The sequence below is a fragment of the Paroedura picta genome, chromosome 2 (genome assembly GCF_049243985.1).
Source record: "Paroedura picta isolate Pp20150507F chromosome 2, Ppicta_v3.0, whole genome shotgun sequence".
NCBI lineage: Eukaryota > Metazoa > Chordata > Lepidosauria > Squamata > Gekkonidae > Paroedura > Paroedura picta.
In genome coordinates this window covers 1039551-1062550 of record NC_135370.1, presented here as the reverse complement: position 1 = coordinate 1062550, position 23000 = coordinate 1039551, and the positions used below count along the sequence as shown (strand labels likewise).

The 23000-nt window shown below is 47.8% G+C and overlaps 1 protein-coding gene across 1 annotated transcript in view; it reads left to right on the top strand.

Moving 5' to 3' along the window:
- CATSPERT (catsper channel auxiliary subunit tau) overlaps positions 1-21733 on the top strand; it is a 36078-nt gene extending 14345 nt beyond the window's left edge. The window contains exons 9-17 of the mRNA XM_077319155.1: positions 459-608; positions 2241-2355; positions 3938-4007; positions 5123-5160; positions 7297-7686; positions 12683-12749; positions 13817-13863; positions 16647-19451; positions 21379-21733. Coding sequence (XP_077175270.1) covers positions 459-608; positions 2241-2355; positions 3938-4007; positions 5123-5160; positions 7297-7686; positions 12683-12749; positions 13817-13863; positions 16647-19451; positions 21379-21717 — 4021 coding nt within the window. The 3' untranslated portion in view covers positions 21718-21733. The remainder of the gene's footprint in view (positions 1-458; positions 609-2240; positions 2356-3937; positions 4008-5122; positions 5161-7296; positions 7687-12682; positions 12750-13816; positions 13864-16646; positions 19452-21378) is intronic.
- The last annotated feature ends 1267 nt before the right edge of the window (positions 21734-23000 follow it).

Sequence of the window (23000 nt, the reverse complement as noted above, 5' to 3'; positions counted from 1 at the left end):
AGCCGTGCTGGCAGGGGGGGTGGCGGCTGAGCTGCCATGGCTGCTGGCGGGCAGGCCAATCAGCGGTGACAGCAGAGGGCTGCGGGAGCACCTTCCTTGTTAGCCAGGCAGCATCTGGCCACGAGGGTGGCTGAGCGCCTCTCGATGTCTTCTGGAGCCGGGCACTCCAGGGGCCGGCCCAATCCCGGTGCGTCCGGCTTAGTTGGATTGGCCCATGCCAATGGAAGCGCAGGCTGGACACCCGGAGGTGTCCCAGACAGTGCTCCACCCAGAGTAGTTTTTCCCCAAATATTAGAGCCTCCAGTGGTTAGGATTGATTATTTCTAGAAAACTGACACTGAAGCCATTCTTAGTTGTAGATGTATAAGAACTTCCACCTGTTTTCAGCACCCTGGAGGATTCTGCGGGGGAAATGCCCTTGAATTCACTTGAATGCCCTCCTTTTTCTGGTCTTGCAGCAACGTCATCAAGCCGCAGCTCATGGACTACCCGGCCTTCTTGTCTCCGGACTTAAACGTCCGCATGGGGAGCTTTGAGCTGGAGCCTCCGGAGGAGACCGAGGAATACAGGAGGCTTCAGCGTGCTTTGCAGGAGCCGCCCCGAGAAAGGCAAGGCAGAGGGCCCCAGGCAGGCACGGGGGATCGGGGCAGGTTTGGGCAGACCGACTGTGGCACTCCAGACGTCTGTGGACTACAGCAACCATGAGCATGCTTGCAGGGGCTCATGGGAATCGTAGTCCATAAACCTGGAGAGCCACAGTTGGGCCTATGGATTAGTTTCCACAGACTGTGCCCATCCCACCAGAAGTCAGCGTTGCGACCTTTGGTGACGATACGAGGGGTGCCCAGGCAGAGAAGCCTCGCGTGACCCTGAGGCCAGGGAGGAAATCCCCCAAGACATAGAGTGTTGAAAGGAAAACTTCCATTTTAGGCAAGTTGATTCAGTTCGCATTCAGAATGCTGTGGAAAAGAGAGGAAGAAGCTGAATCTCAAGTGTACATTCCCTGCCTCCAACGGCCAGCCATTCCAGCACCCTGCGTGGGGGAGGAAGAGGGTGAAGGTGCTACAAGAGGGACCTGCAGAGGGGGGTGACTCCGTGAAGAGCCATACAGGGAACGGGGGAGTGGGTGGACTCCCAGCTGAAGTCAAAGAGGCTGCCGTCCCGTTCACGGAGATGGTGAATTTTCCCAAAAGAGTGGGGGGCAGGTTTTTTTCTGGCTGCTTTGTTAAGAGCGTAGAAATCAAGATGTAGAATTCTGCATTTTATTTATTTATTTATTTTATTTAGATTTTTATACTGCCCTTCCCTATGGCTCTGGGCAGTTTACAGAAAACAATTCAGAACATTTACATGGAACATTTATAACATTTATAACAATATAACAACAATAACATACCCACTGGAACTAGAACAGAATTTCGACAACAATAACTTTGACACACCCTTGGTAGGTTCGACCTCTCAGTCTGGGGTGGGGGGACCCGTGGATGTTATGGGTCAGTCGGCCTCAAGCCAATGCCTGGTGGGAGACCTCCTTTTCCGAAGTGTTTTTCTCCCACTAGCTTCCATCAGCTCCGAGGTATCACCCAGGTTCATGCCCCATTTGGGAGTTTTATGGTTTGGCAAAATCTGCCACATGCAAATATCATGATTTACTTTGGAAAGATGTATTTATTTATTTATGTTTATATTTATATACTGCTGCTCTTGAATGCCTCGTGGCGGTTTATAAGATCGATAAAATACAGTAAAATACCCTAAAATACCCCATTAATACAGTACAACATAGCGACAATAATAACGTAATAGGATGGCGGACAATAAAATACCAGTCCGTCCCTCCGTTCATCATGGGGTCAGTAGCTCTCTCTGTCTCTGGGAGCGAGGATCCTGGTTGACCTCAACTTAGATTGCCTCAAAATAAGTTCTTTTTAAAATTGTATGGGGGGTTTTAGCTGATGTTTTTAGGAATGTCATAATTGTACTTTTTTGTGATTTTAACCTGTATTTAAATTGTTGTTAGCTGCCACAAGCTGGCTGGCCTAAGAGCAGCGGCATACAAATAATAAAATTAAATAAGATTATTTTGTTTTTGCAAACCTAGGGATTTTCTGGATTTGCAATCCCTAAAATGAAATTGTAGACCTCTAAATGGTCACCATGGTTGCCCCCAGTGTGTGGATCTGGCTATTGGCATGGGAGCTAAATATTCTCTACCGTGGTTTCTCCTCTCCTTTTAGGCTGGTGAAAATGAAGCAAGAATATCGGAGTCTGAAAACGTGGCGTGAAAAGGCTGAATATTTAGACCAGCTTATCTTGAAACGAGGGCCCAAGACTAAGACCGGTCTAATGAAGGTGAGGCCAAGAAGCCAGTTACTGGCACCACTGGGACCAGGCTGCAGGGGATAGGCTGTTCCGCAATTCTTCCTTGCAGTCTTTCTTTGTGGTAAGCAAGCTGGCTTTTCAAAACCAGGAGCAGAGGGCTGCTTAACCCCTTCCTCCCCTCACTGCATCTTCAGGATTATCCCCAAAATGAAGGATCGTGGGACTTCTTATTTGGTTCCCAGTTGTAGTTCAGCCCTGCACTTGTGGATCTGATAGCCACGAGACCGTGTGGAGCCTTTTCCTGTTTGCTAGGTGACTCTCCTCTCCGGCCCTTGGAGGATCTAGTCCTGTTGGGATGCTGCTTGTGCTCTCTTTCACCATGACTTAGGTTTCACTGGTGGTGCAGGGATGCCTTTCGGCAGGATAAAGCTGCTCTGGGGTGTGTGGCCCACTGTATTTAGACTTGCCCCTTGCCCTGCATTGCTCTTGGAAGCTAACTGAGCTGGGTTGGTGGGATTGGCCCTCAAGGATAATGACATTCTTCTTTGTGAGAAGTGCCAGCCACCTTGGAAGAGGCTCCAGCAGCCTTAATATTGCTTCAGGCTAAGCTTCTTGCCCAACTCTTATACGGCACAATCCAGTTAGCAGCTTCGGAGAACAGGATGCTGGACTAGATGGAACTGTGGCCTGATCTAAGAGGCTCCAGTCAGTAGGAGAAGACTAGAGCAAGCTTCTCCCTGTTGTGCCTCCAAACCTACAGAACAAAATTCGATGGGATGTGCGCCAGTCAAGCTCTTGGTTTTCAGTGTTAACTCACTCACCCAGAGCAGCCACAAATTGGCAGGAATAATAAATAAATCTTTACTCTTGCCTCCCACCCTTCCTGGCAGCTCAGGGCAGATGATAACATATGTTAACAATCTAGAGACCAGTAAGTCCATTAAAACTTTGTATACATTATATCAGCCCCATTCAATAAAAAAAGGGGGTGGGTTCCAGATCTCCTTGGGGAGGCAGGTCTTCCTTCTGTTTCGGCGAGCACTGAGGCGAGCACTTTTGTTCTTCTGTTTGGCCTCAACCATTGGCCTGGCTGGACAGCTGTGTGACGTGCAAGCCCTACAGAAGCAGCTCCCACAGGGCCCGGGTCTCCTTTGGCAGAGCATTCTGCTAGGCCAGGGGCAGGGCCAAGAAGGCCAGTCTCACCTCTTTGGGGCCAGGGACCCTAAGAAAGTGTGGCTCCGACGACTTCAAGTGGAAGAGTCAGTCCCACAGAGAGAGGGGCCCCAGGCTGTTTAGGGCTCCTTGGCCCCTCGCAGCTGTCAGGAAGTGCAGGAAGAAGGCTTTTGCCTCATGAAGATTCAAGGAAAGAAACTTCCAATCATCTTCAAAAATGATCGTTTGTACAGAATGTGGCATCTTAAATGGTGGTTAGCTGTTAAGGCATATGGAACAGCAATCCCATAAAATGAAACAATATGCATGTTTTTAAAAAAAACCCCACATATATTTGTGACTATCCTCCTTAGCACAAAAAAGGAGAATTATTTGCACTGCTAAGCACAGCTGTCCATTCCACAATTCTGAAACGTTTCTCCCCTTCGCCCCCATGCAGGTGTCTCGATTCAGGCAGTTTGTGGAGAAGGTGCGTCCGCTCTCTAAAGACAGTTCGACCAGTCAAGCAGGTACGCAGAATGGTTGCAATCGGAGGATTAGGCAACATGTCAGTTAGGATTTTCTAACTTTCTAACACTCGTATTTGTAGTTCTTATTTTTAATTTCACTTTGTCAGCAGATAGGAAGAGAAATTGATCTGAATGTTAAACAAACTTAAAAAAATAATAGGAATAACTGTGGAATGGATGAGGGGATGCACTCAGGGGACCCCAGGGTGAAATTCACATCTCTGGCATCCCAGGAGGCGGCCTAGAGCATAACAAACCCAACAAAATGAAAAAGTTTGCACACATGAGGTGCTGTGACAGCCCTCAACCTGTGAACCACCACAAATCTTTCAGGTTCGTGCCCACCCCTAAGGTTACCTATTAATTTTTATCCATTGTAATATAGTCCTAATAGTCTCTGTTGAGGACTATTACTCACTGTGTGGTATGGAAAAGGGAAGATTTTAAGTCAGTTGCAGTTTGTTGAAGATTCATAACAGAAAAAGAGAGAACCTGTCCCAGGCTATCAAAATCAGTTAACAATATATTTATATAATCTCTATTTTAATGATAAATGAAACAACCAGAACGAACTCAAGATTTTGTTCTGTTTTCAAAGTAGACCTTTCATCGGTGGTTGTTTCCTCCTGTGATTTTGAAACTTATCCTAGAAGTTTTCAATATTTATAATTAATTTGTAATCAATATTTGTAATCAAAATCCTATGCATATAATACCGGCCTTCACCTCGCAGGTATGGGAGAGCTTTGTCCAGATACTGTTGAAGATTCATAACAGCTTGGGAAAATCATTTTTTAATTTGTCTGTCAGTCTATCATTACATTTTTAGGCCCCTGCTCCTGGCCAGCCAGAACATAGCGGCTAACAACAGGAAAAACAACACTAAAAGCAGAAAGCCCCTCACAAACCCACAACTAGAAGTCAGGGCCAACCCCCCCTCCCCTGTTCCTCTCTCCCCCAGATACGCCCCCTCCTGAGATGTTATAGGGGGGCTTGGGGGGGCTTGGGGAGGGGCCAGATCATCCGTTCATCAACTGGCCTCGACCAAACGCCTCGCGGAAAAACTCACTTTGCTCAAATATGCTGGTGTCTAATTATTTTTTTCACATCTGCAGAAACAGTAATACGTGAAGAAAAACTCTCTGAATCTCTGGTAGGAATATGCATTATTGCTATATTGTATTATGAAATGAAACCTCTGAGATACTGAAGTAACTGTACAGGTTCTTTGGGTTAGATTACTGTAAGGTAATACAACGGTCTCCAAACCCCTCACCATCTTTGCAGCCCTCCTCCGGACTCACTCCAGTTTCTCTACACCTTTCTCGAATTGTGGTGCCCAAAACTGAACACAGCACTCCAAGTGAGGCCGAACCAGAAAGGAGTAAAGTGGTAACATCAGCTGGCATGATCTAGACCAGGGGTAGTCAAACTGCAGCCCTCTAGATTAGCAATCCCCAACCTGTGGGCTGCGGACCACATGCGGTCCTTTGACTAATTGGAGGTGGGCCCCGAAGGACGCCTTCTCCTCCCCCCCCAGCCCTTTAGTTCATCCCCCCCAGCCCTTTACAACACACTTCATTGTTGTGGCGTGTCTGTATCTTATTTTGAGGGGACGTTTAAACATTACCATAGCGATCAGAGAGCGTTAGGGCAGTGGTTGAGAGTAGAGGAGTAAACTATCCCCCCCCACCGGGCCTCAGTAAAAGGCATTAAGTGGTCCCCGGTGAGTGGTCCCCGGCGTTGAGTGGTCCCCGGTGTTAAAAAGGTTGGGGACCACTGCTCTAGATGTCCATGGACTACAATTCCCACGAGCCCCTGCCAGCATTGTAACAGCCTAAAATCCTGTTTGCCTTTTTAGCTACCGAGTCACACTGCTGACTCACATTCAGTGTCTGGTCTACTAAGACTTCCAGATCCTTTTCACACGTACTACTGCCTAGACAAGTCTCACCTATCCTATAGTGATGCATTTGATTTTTCCTACCTAAATACAGAACTTTACATTTTTCACTATTAAAATTCATTTTATACATTTTAGCCCAGTTTTCCAGCCTGTCACGATCATCCTGTATACTTATTCTGAAGATGGGGACTACATTTGCCCACCTCCAGTCTTCTGGCACTTCACCTGTTCCCCAAGAATTGTCAAAAATAATGGGCAGAGGCTCAGAAACCACATCTGCAAGTTCTTTGAATACCCTTGGATGCAATTAATGTGGCCCAGAAGATTTAGTTTCATTTAAAGAAACTAGGTTTTTATGGACTTACCCCTACACTCATTTGGGTTCCTAGTCTCCGACTCCCGTCCTCATCACAATAAATGATTTCGCCATGTTGAGCAGGATTCCCCTCACAGGAGAAAACTGAGGAGAAGCAGGAATTGAGCAGTTCAGCCCTCTCTTCCTCACCTGTTACAACGTCCCTTTCTGGCCTCCCCAATGGTCCCGCCATGTCCCTATTCTTTTTCTTTGGATATAACTAAAGAACCTTTCTTGTTGTTTTTAGCATTTCTTGCTAGCCTAAGCTCATACTGTGCTTTAGATTTTCTAAGACTCTTCCTAGAAGCGTCAGTTATCTGTTTATATTCCTCCTTGGTTATCAGGTCTAACCCTAACCCTTCTTCTCAGCCAACTGTAAGTCTCTGCATTCTGGATTCAAATCCTACCATTTGCTTGCAAAATACTGAATGTTTCAAAGAGTTCTTTAAACACCATTTCGTGCGAGAGAGGAAGAAGTAAATTAATGGGGGAGCAATTTTTGTCGTGTGAATTTGATTTACCTGTCGAGTTTCAGTTTTGTGCATATTAATTGCAAGTTAAATGGGCATTGATATGCTTTGTTAATTTGTAAGTCAGTTCATGCTGAGAAGAAACAGGATATTTATCTTTAAACCTGAATGGTAAAAATAAAATGCTAAGGAGTAAAGGGGAGGAGAAAGGGTGGGCCCTGTCCATGATAAAAACTCGGAGGGGCGAATCAGGAGCCGCTTTGGGGCTCCTGATTCGCCCCTCCGAATGGCACTCAAGGGCCAAGTGGCCAAATGGGAGCAAAAGCAGCACGGCTGCCCATTGGCTACTTGACCCGTCCTGGGCTGGGCCCGTTTACAAATGGGCTTTGTTTCTGGCATTTCTATAAATAAGCTTTCACCTAAGTAGCTTGAGAAACAGGGTTGAAGTTCCTTCTTGGCAGAAATGTACTTTTCATGTATGTTGGCTCAAATAGTGTATGTGCCTCCCAGTCTCTGTTTTAAACAAGGTCTGTGCTTGTGTCTTCATTATAAAAACAGGCGTCTTTCCGAGACTCTCTGTACGAAATGGCCAGAACTAAATCCGAGCTGCCTTTAGCAGAGCTGAGTGCAGCAACAGACTCGGAGGCAGACTTAGGAAAGGAGGACAATCTGCCAGCATCTGCGGAGACACCAGCTTCTGTTCCAGCACCGGCTGTAACATCTGGCACATCTGTTTCTCATTTGGAGAGTATGGAGAGTACGGAAGGGGGGCTCCACCAAAGATCGGAAACCTCTCTGTCTGGTTCTAGTGAGATCGCAGCAGAATGTTCAGAGACTGGTGATTCGGAAAGCCCTGCTGCGGAAAGCCCCGAGGCCAAAGCTGCAGATGAGGAACCAGCTCCCCCCGTGAAGAAAGAAGCTGCCCTAGAAGATCTACAGTCAGTGAAGGTATCGGCAGGACTGATTGCGTGGTGGCAGGTGGCTTCCCATCTCCCCTTCCGCAGTGACGTTTTCCACGCTTTCATTTTCTGCTGGAGATGCTGAAGTTTTGAGGTTTCCGTTTTCATCTGCCCAGCGCCGGTGGCATTTGGTTAATGGGGATGCCCTCTGGTGAAGGGACACAGGGCCTAGTGGTGGCCGTGTACAAAGCTGTCATTCAGGTTCTTTGGACAATATAGCAGCGTTCTGCCCAGTCATAGAAGCGTGATACGGAGGGCAGGAAATAAATCTCCCAAGATGAATATTGCCAAAAAAGGGTCAACTTGCATCGAGGCAAGTAGATCGAGTTCCCATTCAGGTTGCAGCCCAAGGAAGAGAGAGGAGCCTAATCTCAAGAGTACTTTTCCTTCCACAAAGGGCCAGTTTGTCCGGCATCATGTGGGTGGGACTATGAGGGTGTTGTCCCAACAGGAGAGACCAGCTGAGACTCAGTGCCTCTGTGGAAGGCCAGGTGCTGAGAATGAGAAGGCAACGGGAGAGGAGACGGGGCCTGAGACTCAGGGGGTTTCTCTCCAGTTACAGCCAAGAGAAGCGTCCCAGATTAGGAGAGACCACCGATACACACTGAGATTAACGCAGTGCCCCTCCCTCAATGCCCAGGCATGCTGAGCTGCTTACTCCAACACAAGTAACTAAAAATGTGGTGGGGAAACACACATACGGAATTATCATTGTAAATTACAAAAAAAGCTAAAATTACATTATAATCTTTAATAATCAGATTATAAATATTAAAAACTGCATCAAAACGATCCTTGGTTACATGCCTTCCCTTCGTGTCAAAAAGGAGATGGTTTCTTTGGTGGCTCTGTGCACCCCATGGGAAGGCGAGAGAGGAATGGGAAGGCGACTGAAAGCTGCTTTGAGCCTCCTTCGGGTAGAGAAAAGCAGCATATAAGAACCAACTCTTCTTCTTCTTCTTCAGTACTCTCAGGGCTCTCTCAGCCTCCCCTCCCTCATAGGGGGTCTGTTGTGGGGAGAGGAAAGGGAAGGCGAATGGAAGCCGCTTTGAGCCTCCTTCGGGTAGAGAAAAGCAGCATATAAGAACCAACTCTTCTTCTTCTTCAGTAATCTCAGGGTTCTCTCAGCCTCACCCACCCCACAGGGTGTCTGTTGTGGGGAGAGGAAAGAGAAGGCGACTGTAAGCCGCTTTGAGCCTCCTTCGGGTAGAGAAAAGCAGCATATAAGAACCAACTCTTCTTCTTCTTCAGTAATCTCAGGGCTCCCTCAGCCTCCCTTCCCTCACAGGGCGTCTGTTGTGGGGAGAGGAAAGGGAAGGGGATTGGAAGCCGCTTTGAGACTCCTTCGGGTAGGGAAAAGCGGCATATAAGAACCAACTCTTCTTCTTCTTCAGTAATCTCAGGGCTCCCTCAGCCTCCCTTCCCTCACAGGGCGTCTGTTGTGGGGAGAGGAAAGGGAAGGGGATTGGAAGCTGCTTTGAGACTCCTTCGGGTAGGGAAAAGCGGCATATAAGAACCAACTCTTCTTCTTCTTCTTCTTTCATTGGGCAATGCTTCTTCCTGACCGGATTTATGTAGGAATTCGGACCACGGACTGTCTGGAGAGTTACCTCCGATGGTCCTCATTACCAGTGAAGAGAAACAGAGTACATGGGAAAAGGTTTTACAACTGGATGTTCAGCTCTTTCTCAAGCATGCTATAATTTTAACCCAAACACTGCTGGGTGTCTGTTGCACAGACTTAAACCCCTGAGAAGTCCCTGCAGCTGAAATGCATTGGTTTACATGTATTCTATGTGAACTCTCATTGTAGCTGACCATAGCAAAGATACTTGTGAGTTTCTGGCATTCCCATGTGGACAGGGCCATTTTACGAAAGCCTTTTTTTGCTCTAGGGCAGTGGTGGCCAAAGTACGGCTCTCCAGGTGTCCATAGACTACAATTCTCATGAGTCCCTGCCAGTTGCTAGCAGGGTCTCATGGGAATTGTAGTCCATGGACATCTAACGAGCCACAGTTTGGCCACCCCTGCTCTGTGAAACCACACATTGCTGTATTTAGTGTGCATTTTCCAGTATTTATAATTTGATAAAGCCATGACTTCTTAGGGATTAAAGCTTTCGGAATATAATTTGAGTGTTGTTGTTTTTTGGAAATTACAATGATAATTCTGCATAATCTCATTTTCCCCAGGCTTCTTGGCTCCCTGATCTGTTCCGGAGGGTTGAAATCCCTCCCCCACTTCTTGTTTATGCTAGCAGCGCTACAGCAGACTTAAGCTGCCGTCTTGGAGCACAGGGACACTACAGACTCAGGGCCAGACAATGAATCACAGAAGCTGTGGGGCTGTCCTGTAGCTGCCCACACCATCGTAAAAGTATTTGTAGTCCTTTGAACGTTGCTAGGAGGCTCTGATCCGGATCCGGAGTGGCGCAGCGTCCCCATGAGCTCTGGTTTCGGTACCACATGTTTTGCGGTGCAGGAGCAGCCCTTTCCGTGATGGTTTCTACACTTGATGAGTCCCAGGGGAAAGAGAGGAAAGCTCCTGAAGCCACCATGCTGGGTGCTTAGCCGGGGTCAGAACGACAAATGCTTTTAAAACGGTGTTGGTGGCCACAGGAGGGGCCCATAGACTCTGGCTGTTGTATTTTGTTTCTGATTTTTACAGCCCGCCTGGTGTGTGCCAAACGGTGTGCCAAATTCAGCAATCTCGGTGCCTACCTTCCCCCTGAGTAAAAAAAAGCCTTTTGTAAAATTGCCTTTCTACATGTGGGGGTGTGGGCCCTTCTGCATTTGCTGTGGCTATGAGAGCATCGTGACGCATAGTCCCCATGTGGAAGCAGCCTGAAACTGGTTAACATGCTTTTTTTGCCCACACCGGGCAGAGACCTCTAACAGTGGAATGTACTTCCTTCATGAAAGTATCACTCCCAAGATCCTCTGCAGGAGACATGGCAACTAAAATGACACATCACAGATGAGTGCATAAGATAGAAGCATGCCTTTGGGTAACTTTCACAAACAAACTTTCTCTGTATACTAATGACTGCAAATCTCTCCAACTCTTCCAAAAATATTTTACTTGCATTCCTTTCACTCCTCCAATCATCCTTTCCTGATAACATTAGGATTTTTTTTGTTTTGCCTGTAAATTTCCAGCCACAGGATACCCTAAAATGTATAAAGAACTCACGCTGCTATAAAATAGCTGAGCTTTTCCCATGAAATTCTGAACGGTTGAAAAGACTTGTACTGAACACTGTATGTTGGTACAGACTACTAAGGAGAGCATAATCTGGGAGTTAACAGTTTTGCCGTTTAATTAAGTAGGAGGGCTGCAAGGGATTCTCTGCCACTTTCTCTGCTCCTCCTCACCTGAATGATTCTAGCTTATGCCCCTCTCTCCATAGCAGCCTCAGTGTTGTGTGTGTGTGACGTGCCTTTTGTGTGAGTGTGTCTGTCTGTGTGTGTAAAGTGCCATCAAGTCCCAGCCAACTTATTTACTTATTTATTGTATTTACTAGATCTAAAGCCCATTTTATACTGAAATAAAACGGGCGCTAGATGTCTCCCCCCCTGGGGCGAGCCCTAAAGGCTTCTGCGTTGGCGTTTCTGGGCGCGGTGTCAATGGGGCCGCAGAAGGCTCCCCCGCCATCTTGGGGAAGGCTTGTGCTGGTGCGGGCGTAGGCTGTGGAAAGTGGGCCTACGAATCTTGTGGGCTGGGGGCTCCAGAGCGTCCGGCAGGCATGAGGTCGGTGAGTCTTGGGCGGCTGTGAGGCGGGCAGGCAGGGGCGCGGCGCAGGCGAGTTGGGTGGCGTGGGGGAAGGATTCACGTCCAGTAGGGCGCGCATGCGTGGTATGTTGTGGTGGGGTGGGGGAGGAAGCGACGCATGCGCCGAATGGTGCGCATGCGTGATTCATTCCCATTGTAGTGTGGGAGGTGCGCAGGTCGGACGGGCCGCAGCGTGGATGGGCCTGCAGAAGGGCTCATCCTGCTGGGCAGCTCTGCGGGTGGTACGGAGCGGACGGCGCGGGGGCGTGATGTTTGGGGCATCGGGTGCGGCCGTGGTCGGGGGAGGTGCGGCGATGAGGCGGCGAGACGAACCTTGCTGCGGGCGGGCTTGTGCGGCGGAGGCGGAGGTGCGTGGCTGGGAGCGGAGCGGCTGGGCGGCGGTGTGGCCGTTCGGGGGCGATGTTGTCGGCATTCGGAGGCTGTGAGGGCCTGGCGTGGAGGTCGCGGTGAAGCCGACGGACAGGCGGCGAAGCATGTGGTGGGTCTGCGGGCGGCGGCTGGGTGGGACGGGCGACTGTCATCGGGCTACTTCATTTTAAGACCCCTACTATTTAAACTGTGGCCATTGCTACCAACTAGGAATATTCCTAGCCTTCCAACCCCAAAAGAGAACATTTGCATTTCTATTTTAAAAAAGAGCCCCAAAGAGGATGGACACACACAAAAAGAGGACCTCTGGTGGCTTGAAGCCCTGGTCTTCTTGGGTGGTCTCCCTTGCATGACCCCGCTTAGCCTCTGAGACTTGGCACGATTGGGCTAGACAGGGCCTGAGCTCCGTGCACCAGCTGAAATAATGATGCCAACTGAAACAATTAAGACCATCAGTCCCTATGGTGAGCCTGAGAACTTCTTAGGTAGGTTATAATAAGCCAATACAGAATAAGTGTATTTTGTGCTGCAGCTGTACTGGCCTAAGGTCCATTTGGCTGGCTTATAGTTTGGTGTCTTGGTATCTTCCAGTGTAAATCAAGACATGCATCGGAAAGCTCCCGCCTTGAATCAGTCCTGGTTGGTCTTAAAGGAGCTATTGGACTCTGTTTTTGTTCTGTTAATTTGTTACTTTGGTGCATTATTTGTAGTACAGTTTTAGTATGATGAAGATTAGTGTGCTAAAAATATTCACTTCTACTCCACTGCCTGTTTTTCTACCTCGCTGCTTGCCTGCCTCGCATGTCGCCTCTGGAATGCCGAAGGAATCACGCTCCTGGTCTCAAGGGACTGTGAAATTCACAGAAGAGGTGGAAGCACCCAAAGCATCAGGTAAGGACTTTCAATAGAAACCACCTGGGGTCAGGAGACTGCAGCGCACAGGAAGACAGAGTACACATTCTAGGGCCAGCATCGCCCGCAGTGCTGTTTCAACCATGCTGCAGCTGAAGCCAAAACAGCTCTAGAGTCGGGCTGGCTTTTTAAAGTAATAGTTATTTCTCTTCTCTGGCCTATTAGACCCCCCCCCCCACTTTAATATTTCTGAAAAATTCCAGGTCCAAATATCAATAGAGAAAATACAGATGGGGGGGGGGGTGTCTAATAGACCAGGTCTAATTCCGCACTTACTTTGCTTTTTCCGTTGCAGAATTCAGATTGAGTTGAACTCGGGTCTTCCTCTATCCGCCCCCCTCCCCATTGAAACAGAAAAGTTTTCTGCACATGATTGGGAACGCTCAGAACGGGGAGGGGAGCCAAGCGCAGCAGGAATCTGTTTTCTTGAACGGGGAGGGGGGAAAGGATTGGAGACAGCAGAGGAGGGGAAATAAATCCAAGGGGCAGGTCTCTGTTGAGAGAAGTTAGGGTTTCTGGAGCGCTGTCACTTTAAGGGAAGTCTTGCAACTGGGAACCAGGATGGGAACCTGATGCCTTGGCCAATCAGGGAAGGCTGCTTTGCTCAAAGGCATGGAGCAGTGAGTTAATTAGAAAAAGCAAAAATCTGAACATTTACTCATGGCGTTTTTTTGAAATATCGAGGCTTATATTCACTTCAGGGTATCGCAGGGAGAAGGTAGGGTTACCATGAATCAAGCATGCATGTTGCAGAGGGAAAATATAAAGAGCTCAAAATCAAAATGGAAATCGAATTCAGTGTAGACAGCAAGGATTCATTTGAACTGGGACTAGGTAAAAAGCCACATGCAGACTCCACCTGAATTGAAAAATACCTCTGATTGGCCCTTGGAGATCTGTTAGATCTGTTAGTTATCGATCCCATTCAAATGTTTTGGCCTGTTAATGCCATGGGATCTATTTCAGGTCATGAATGTCTAATTAAAAAAAAATACATTTTGCCTCCTTGGCCCTTTTAACCTTCTGTTTTGGTTCATTGTTTCTAGAATCTGGTGCTGAAATTGTACCGCAGTGGCCCTGGAAGGAAGTGGAGGTAAGAAATAACCAGCATAGCAGATTCAGCATGATGGAAATATCTTGTTAATGGAGTTAATGAAGAGTGGGGGAGGGGGAACAGAATGGCGCCTCACAAGGTTTCCTGTCAAAATTGCCTGTGCCTGGAAAACGGTGCCATGGGGCTGACTTTGCCACCATCTCCAGCTGCTTTCTAGATGGCCTGTCCCAATCCTGCAGACTGTTTTACCAGTATCTTTTTAGGCTGTGCTGTTTCGCATGCATTTATGCCTCGGCTTGCTTATTTTAAAAATGGGCGTGCTTTTCATTTACTTGGTTCATATAGAATTGTCTTATTGAGCTTTTATTGTCTGTTTGGTTGGGAGCCACTTTGAGCAGGTCTGGAGAGGTAGCATGCAAGATACCTAAATAACGCCAAAGTTAGTACCTCTTCCAAAAGGTACTGAACTTTCTGCAAGACGTTTTGGGGGAAATGCCTGGCGAGGTCACTTCTGCTTACTGATCGCCTTGCCCTCCTCCTTCAATACAAGAGCCAGTTTGCAGCATTTTAAAACTAATCTTTGGGGAATGGAAGTCCTTGAACTTACAACAACAAAGAGAGATACCTAGTCTACATAAAAGTTTTTATATTTTATTTTATATTTTGTTGCTCAGGCAAGCTGTAGCACAAAACTCGCACAGTGTTTTAAACCACTGTGAGGTTTCTGTAGATTGCCCCAACAACGAATTCTTGACTTGATGCAAAAAATCAATTTTATTGCCAAGACCTGCTAGTAACAATAGAACCACAGCTTACATCCCTGAGCCCACACTGCCCCTCCAAAATCTTCAAAGAGAAAACAAAGGGAGCTGTGTGAAATCAACATGACCTTATCAAGGACACGACCATCCTAGGAGCAATTGGAAGATGAGTGGGGAATGGTGTGAACACAATCAGGAAGGGGCATCCAACAGGCAAGGGAGTAGAAGCACAAAGGGGCCCCCAAGTTACTCAGGGGAAAGGAAAGAAATGCCTACAACCACATTCCAAAGTGACTATATAATTATGGCAGAAAAGGCACAGAAAAGAGGAAGGCAGCATGGCTGAAATGCACTTGGTATGGATCCTTCTGGAGAGCCAGTTTGGTGTAGTGGTTAGGAGTGCGGACTTCTAATCTGGCATGCCGGGTTCGATTCTGCACTCCCCCACATGCAACCAGCTGGGTGACCTTGGGCTCGCCACGGCACTGATAAAACTGCTCTGACTGAGCAGTGATCTCAGGGCTCTCTCAGCCTCACCCACCCCACAGGGTGTCTGTTGTGGGGAGAGGAAAGGGAAGGCGACTGTAAGCCGCTTTGAGCCTCCTTCGGGTAGGGAAAAGCGGCATATAAGAACCAACTCTTCTTCTTCTTCTTCTCTCCCAGAAATCGTACATTAGCAGAATTGACGCATAGTGACCATTAAGTATTATTTGTATGCCACGTCCCCTATTTTTCTTAGTTGAAGGTTGAGCAGCAAAAAAGATTAAAATTCAAATACAAACATTTATTAAGTGCATGTCAAGAAGATTGAAAACAACATTAGAAGAAGAAGAAGAAGAAAGAAGAAGAAGAAGAAGAAGAAGAAGAAGAAGAAGAAGAAGAAGAAGAGTTGGTTCTTATCTGCCGTTTTTCTCTTAAAAGAAGACATTGTGCAGTATGCACAATTGCACATAATATGACCATAGACCAAACGTGTTCCAAGCCAGAGGGTCTTCATCAGTGGTCTTGTACATAATTTGTGGTTCATACTTCTGAAGATGTGCTAAACATTTGAGTAGGGTTGTGACTCGGTGCTTGCACAGGGGATACCTTTACCTTTTTGAGCCTCTTGTGGCGCAGAGAGGTAAGGCAGCAGACATGCAGTCTGAAAGCTCTGCCCATGAGGCTGGGAGTTCGATCCCAGCAGCCGACTCAGCCTTCCATCCTTCCGAGGTCGGTGAAATGAGTACCCAGCTTGCTACTGGGGGGTAGAACGGTAATGACTGGGGAAGGCACTGGCAAACCTCCCCGTATTGAGTCTGCCATGAAAACGCTGGAGGGCATCACCCCAAGGGTCAGGCATGACCCGGTGCTTGCACAGGGGATACCTTTACCTTTTTTAGAGTAGGGTTGTGTGCAGCGTTGCCCAAATCGGCCGCTCCAGGCTGCCACAGCTGGCACTTCACCGTGCACCTTCCCCCCTGCCCCCCGTGGCGAGGCAGAGGCCGGCACGGCTGATTTGGGCAACGCCACACACAACCCTACTCCAGAGTGAATCCTGTCTTCCAGGAGACTTCCAAACATTCAGAGCGCCAGGAGAAGTGCTCCGCCCCCACCGCTTGGCAGCATGGCATAGGCCAGGGGTAGTCAAACTGCGGCCCTCCAGATGTCCATGGACTACAATTCCCAGGAGCCCCCTGCCAGCATTCGCTGGCAGGGGCTTCTGGGAATTGTAGTCCATGGACATCTGGAGGGCCGCAGTTTGACTACCCCTGGCATTGGCTAATTTCTAAGGGACCGTACGTGGAAGGGAGACAAGCAAGGAAGACTCTGCCGAGGAAGGCCATGGCCAACCAGGTCTACTTCTCACTTGACTTGAAAGCCCCTTGCTGGAGTCACCATAAGTCGGTTGCGATGTGACAGCACTTTACACAACCATGCACAACCACACATTCTTCAGCATGATCCTTCCTGTACGGACCCAGGGCCTGTATAAGATGGCTCCGTCGTCCATAATCGTATTGAAGCCTCGTAAATATCACAGCTTTGTCTTTGTTTCTGTCTTTCTTTCTGTCTTTATAGTTCCAGGAAGCAGTTTTCACAGGGAACAAGTTTGAACCTTTCTTGAGACACATCAAAGGAGTTCAACCCCCGGAACCTCCTAAAGGCAAAGCAGAGGAAACATCCATTTCCAAGAATTTAGAAAAAATGCCCCCACATGTCGAAACCAAAGAACAGGAAGACCAAGATCCTCCTCATCAGATGTCTCCAACAAAAGCGACCAGTAGTTCAGACACAAAGTTAGTTAAGGACGGAAGGCAGCTTTCTATACTAAGATTAATAGAAAAAGGAATTGAACTAGAAGAGGAAAAGCCACAGATGGCTAAAGAGCCAAAGCCACCTGAGAAGACGCTGTCGGAATCAGAAGTAAAACAGGCCCATGATTCTTTTAAGAGGTCTGTTGAAGACTTTCTTGTGAACAGACTCACTAAGGTCATCGCACTGAAATCACTTTTAAGCAAACATGTTGAAAACCTTGTGGAAGACAGACTCTTGGAAGCGGAGATATCTGAAGAGCTCGAAGACAGCATGGATACCGTGGAGAGCGTGCCGGATGCGAAGGGGAAGCATTTGCTTGTGGGACGGACACCCTGCTCCACAGAGAGGCTTTCAGAACAGGACATCAGCGATTTGAAAGCTGCAGCGAGTCAAAACTTGCAGGCCAATCTCATGGGCAAACTCTGTGCCTATGGGATAATCCCAGTCGTAGAGCTAGCTGAGCACAACCAGAAGATCTCTGACTCAAGTGCTGCTGAGGAAGGTTTGGTCAAGAGAAAGAAACCGTTGTCCAAGGAGAACATCTCACAGCCTCAAATAAAAACCGTCAAAGCACTCAGTGACGGTCAGTCAGGAGAAAGTTCCGAGGCAGAATCCATGTCAAGCAGTCAAGAAACCCCACTGGCCATTAAAATCCTAGCAGGAATCAACACAGAGGCAGGCCTAGACAAGGAATGCCCCCCGAAATCTCTGGAAATCATTAGAGTGAGATTACCAGTGAGCACAGAGACAGAGTCAAGTAAGAAATCACTAGATGAACCTAACAAAACTGCTAATGACGCTCTGATTGAAAAACTTTTAAGAACAGAAGTAGCTGGTCTGAAGTCATTTCTAAGCAAAGGACTCCAAGATCACCTTAAAGATAAACTTTTGAAAACTGGATTGAACACAAAAGAAGACTTTCAAAAGGTGTTCCAGAAGTTGGCCTCGACCACAGAAGGTGAATTCATGGTGGCACCGGAGAAAGCTTTTCCTGAAACGAAACGGAAGTCTGCATTCGGCGAAAGTATTCAGAACTTTGTTTTGGACGCGCTTTCAGAAAGTGAGGTTGCCAATCTGAAGTCTGTATTAGACAAAACAATCCAAGACCATCTTTTGGAGAGACTTTCAGAAATAGGATTGATTACAGAGGAAGAGTTGAGGAAAGTACTTGAAAATTTCTTTCCAGTGGTAACCGAAGCGTCCCTACCCACAGGAAACAATGAAAAAGCCTCATTCAAGAAAGGGGAAGATGCACATTCAACATGCTCCTTAACTCAAAGTCTACACGACAGGTTTTCAGAAGAAGAGTTAAAAAACCTCAAGTCTCTCTTGAACAGACTTCTGAAAGAAGATCACAGAGACAAACTGTCCGAATCAGAAATAAAAGGTTTAACATCTGTCCTACAGAAGAACTTTAAGGATCTTCCTATACAGAGCAGTTCTGAAACAGGGATAAGCAAAGAGGTAGAAATAAAGGATGAATGTCAAAGTATACCTTTGCCTAACGTCGAAGAAAGTTCACCGGCGGATACCACTGTCAACGTGTCTGAGAAAGAAAGAAAGAAATCCAAGGACAGCCTTAGCAAAATATTTTTGGGTGAAAAGCCTGGCTTAGGCAAAACACCAGACCTCCCCGTAAACAGCGTTCCTGAAGCAGATAAGGAAACTCAAACCAACGGTTGCCTGTCTCCGCCCAAAAAAGTCACCTTAAAAGGGGAAATGCCAGAGTCTTCTGTTTTGGGTGTAGAAACGCCACAAAGGGAGACTCAGTCCAGGGCCTCTGCACGTCCTCCCAAAAAAGTCAAGCAAAGTCCCAAAAAAGAAAGCTACAGCTTGCAGAGTTCTGACCCACCAGAGGCGCCCAATTCCAGCAGGGGCTTTGAAACCGTATTGAAGAGCCAGCCATTCGATGAGCGTTTGGCGAGGCGCTCCGACCCATTCGTCTCCCCCTCTCTCACGAGGGTGTCTGAACCGTTCGCCTCCTCGTCTTTTCTGAGCGCTCATGATATCGGTGTCCAAACGGAGCTTAAAAATTACCTCTCGAGGCCTCCAGGGTATCTCTCCAAGCCCACCTTTCCCGTAAATCCTCAGACGTTCCTCTTTTTACATTCCGAATCTGAAGAAGAGGCAAAGCTGGCAAGCAGACTCCACCCGAGGTCCAAAAGCAGGAAGAAGCCTGAGAAGTCTTCCCGAAAGGATACTGGGCCACACCATCCGCACCCGGGGGTGCTCCACCCACAAGCCAAGAAGGAAAAGCCCCCCAGCGGGGTGACGCCGAAGGAGGCTGTAAAAGAGAGAGGCAGGAAGCACTTTGAGCCGCCTTCTCCGAGGCACAGCCTGACCGATAACAGGAAGGAGAGTAAGGCAACGGCATCCCCGAGCGCGGGGAGAATGGAAAGCTTCAAGTCGAAAGCTGAGAAGAAGCGGCAGGAAGTCAAGCCCAAAAAGTCATTTAGCAAGCTGTCTGCCCCATCCGACCCACAGCTGCAAAATTTGGAGGAAAATCTTCTGGACAAATCATCTTTGACTAAATTTCCACCTTCTTGGCACACAGCAGGAAATACACCGGTAAGAACCGTGATTGTCTGAATCTTGTGCGTGAAAAAGACGATGAGTGTGACACCTGGATCCCTAGGGTGTGTCCTCGGACGCCTAGGTCTATGCCTAATCAGGTCAGGTGCGTCGGCGGCTGTCCAACATAAATGTTGAAGCCGAATATACCTGAAGAAATATGGCAAACTTTAACGTGAGGATTCCTGTACTGCCTAAAAAAGTTTAATACCAGCTAGTTTAAACTGCACCTAACCACCACAGCGCATACCATTGGTTTGGATTGTGATATATTCCACTCAGCAGTGTTGCTTTCCATGTGTCCCAGATAAGAGTTTCAGAGACCCGAAAGTGCTGTAGAGCTACGTCCACCTTCAGTTTTCTGCCCTGCCAAGGACTGTGGTCAAACTCGATGCCAGCACTGATGCCTTTTTCCTTTGTGTGACCACTGCTGGTGGCTCTTGGGTGGCCTTTCCGAGTAACTCCCTTCCTCCCCGGTTGGTGGCTGGACACCCCCATCCCCTTTCTGGGCCTGCAACATTTTTACATCTGAGCAGTTTTCAACCCTGTAAAAGGATGGCCACTTCGCAATATGTAGACTTCTTTTCTGCTCCCATAGTGATGCCACACTATTCAGGGAAATGTTTTCAGTTTAGTGCACAGGACATCTGTTGAAGTCGCCTTCTGGTGGTTTCTGCAAGAGCTGTGCTGGCTAAAACATCTAGCATTAGAGAGGTCATGTCTAAGGTCCAAGATAATGCTTCTTGGCTGCAATCACAAGGCACATGGCAGAGATTCAAGCCTTGCTGTCCACCTCACTACTGTCCAGCTTCCTGCTTCTTGACACCCAAGTTCCTCCACCCAAAACTTTCTTCCCTGTGGGTATCACAGACCAGCCTTTGGCGATTCTCTCCAGCTTTTCTTTATCCTTATTTATCTCAATGTATAGCCTATCCCATTTGTAAGATAACAGCAACAACGACACGTTTCCCCAAACTCTTTTCTGTCTTAGGGCTTGTCCATATTCTCCATTTGTCCTGCCAGTAAGGTCCTGTTGCTTCCAGGGGGGGGGGGTGGCAGGTTTTTCTGTCCCGTGCATGTTTTGCACCTCCTAGTGGTCAATTCAATATTTCATCAGTTTATGGCTCCTTGTAGATGTAAACCAGATTTTAATGTCAGACGTAAACCAATGTATTGTCAAGTGACCACTAGAGAGGGAAAAAGACATGTAGAGAAGGGGGGAAGGCAGACTTCGCATTAACAGGAACTTACAGGCAAGGAAAATGAAAACGTGAAAAAGCCCTTAGCTGGGAGCTGCAGAGGCAAACCTAATCAAGAATTTTCTCCAATGTTTCTGAAATTTGGCTCAGGGGACATCTGTAATGGGAGGCGTTTCTGTGGTCCAGAGGCTGGCCCGTCCACTTCTCACCTAGAAGGAACACATATTGCCTCTGTGGCCATCCTTTTCCTTGTCCACTTACCGTAATAGCGAAACCAGCAGTCTTGAATGGCATCCCTTATCCCTTAGACTTGCTAAATGTTTCCCCTGCATGTTGACTCTCCATGACTCTCCCTGATCCCCATCCTGTTTGTGCCCATTTTTCTCCAAATAGCTGTTGTTTTTGTGACCAGTCCATGACATCAAGCAGCTCAACCAGTGGAGGAGAGCTCGCAGGGAGCAGCTAGGGCTGTGCCTAGGAGATGCCAGATTATATCCCTTTGGGCATTGACTTAATGTAGAGCGGTTAGCAGTTAGAGGAGTTTGGCCAATGCTGAGGGCGTGCGGAGTGATGAAGAGCAGTGTGTGCAGGATTCTGCAGTGAGCCGGCACTTGAGATCTGAAAAGCTTTGTAAGACATTCACTGTTATGAAGAACTTTGTCATCGTCGTAATTACTATTATTATGCACCCGAATGCTTAAACAACTTTATCTGGTTTTATTTAGAACATTCAAGGCACACTTGATTTAGACATGGACACTTTTAAGCATCTTGAGAAAGCAATAGAAAGGGCTCTGATAGATTTAGGGAAGGCCCCAGAAGGCAGCAGTAGCCAGGCACCGTACTCTGCAAGACCAAACGCTGCTCCAGGGGTTGCTGCCGCAGCCAGAGAGCTGCTCAGGTCCCTGGCTACAAACCCCTCCGCACTTGAGAACCCAAGACGGTCGGCAAGCTCCTTGTCAGAGGCCCTGGACAAGCAAGAACCTGCTTTAAAAATGAGTCCAGAACAGTTGGAGGTTGTCCTCCGGATCCTTCAAAATGTGCTGATGCGGTACATATGTTAATCTTTTCCATAGCTGTCCTGAGCAATAAAATGGTAACTTACGGAGTTCTGGGACATCTGTGGACTTTCTCCAAAAGGTCTGGTTCCTTAAAAAATATCTCTGCTTTCTGTTTCGAATGGGAATATGCCTAAGCAAGGTCTGTTGAAGGTCTTAAACTGGCTAATTCTACATATTTTTGGGGGGTAGTGCTGATTGGTATTCCACATGGCATGTATATAGTGACTAGAGTGTCAGATTAGGTGCTGGCAGATCCAGATGTGAATCCTTTTCTCTGCCAAGGAACTTCACTGGGTGACCTAGGGCCAATCCCACATGCTCAGCCTAGCCTACCTCACAGGGATGTTGTGAGGCTACAGTGGAGAATGATGATGTAAGCTGCTTTGGGTTGCCATGGGGGAGAAAGGCAGGATATCAATGAAATCCGTGCTTCCCATACTGTGTGTGAGCCACGTGTCGGTCCTAGTCTGGACACAGACAGAAGGAAGGGCCGTCTCTGGGTGGGACCCAGCCCCAGCCCTCCTCTGTGCCTGAAGGGAGGGCTGGCTGACTATTTCTCCTCCTCATTGCAAATGCTTCACACCATAAACTGCTACCAGGGAAGAGAAGAGCCAGCACACGCGGAAACCTTCCAGCACTGTGGTGTAGTTTCTAGGGATAAGCAGGAACCTATAGATGTTAAAAAGTGTGGGGGAGAATGTTTTCCCCTGTGGTACCCCACATGGGAGCACAAAGGGGTCAGACAATTCCTCCCCTACTGCAGCCCTCTGTATCCGCTTCCAAAGTAAGACCAGACCAGTGCTGTCCCCCTAATCCCAGTCCCAGCAGGACCGTAAGCAACCACCCGAGAGAAGACACATTGCCCAGTTACTGTATTCATATATGCAAAAGATGCTCATCCCAGTAAACAAAAAAGGAGGGAGCTTCATGCAGACCTTGCATAGAGAGAAGCCAGGCCTTTTACCTGGGCTGGAACACAATCCTAGTGGGGAATCCTCTGTAGGTATTTAAACAGATTATGTCCCTTGGTATACATCAGAGGTAGTCAGCCTGGGGTCCTCCAGATGTTCATGGACTACAATTCCCACGAGCCCCTGCCAGCGTTTGCTGGCAGGGGCTCGTGGGAATTGTAGTCCATGAACATCTGGAGGACCCCAGGCTGACTACCCCTGGTATACATGACCAAAGTGACAGTTCCAAGAGCTGGGATAGGGAATAGGCATTTCTGAGCAACTGGCCCATTCCTTTCGACGTTCTTCCATGGAGTCAGGAATTTGCCCATCAAG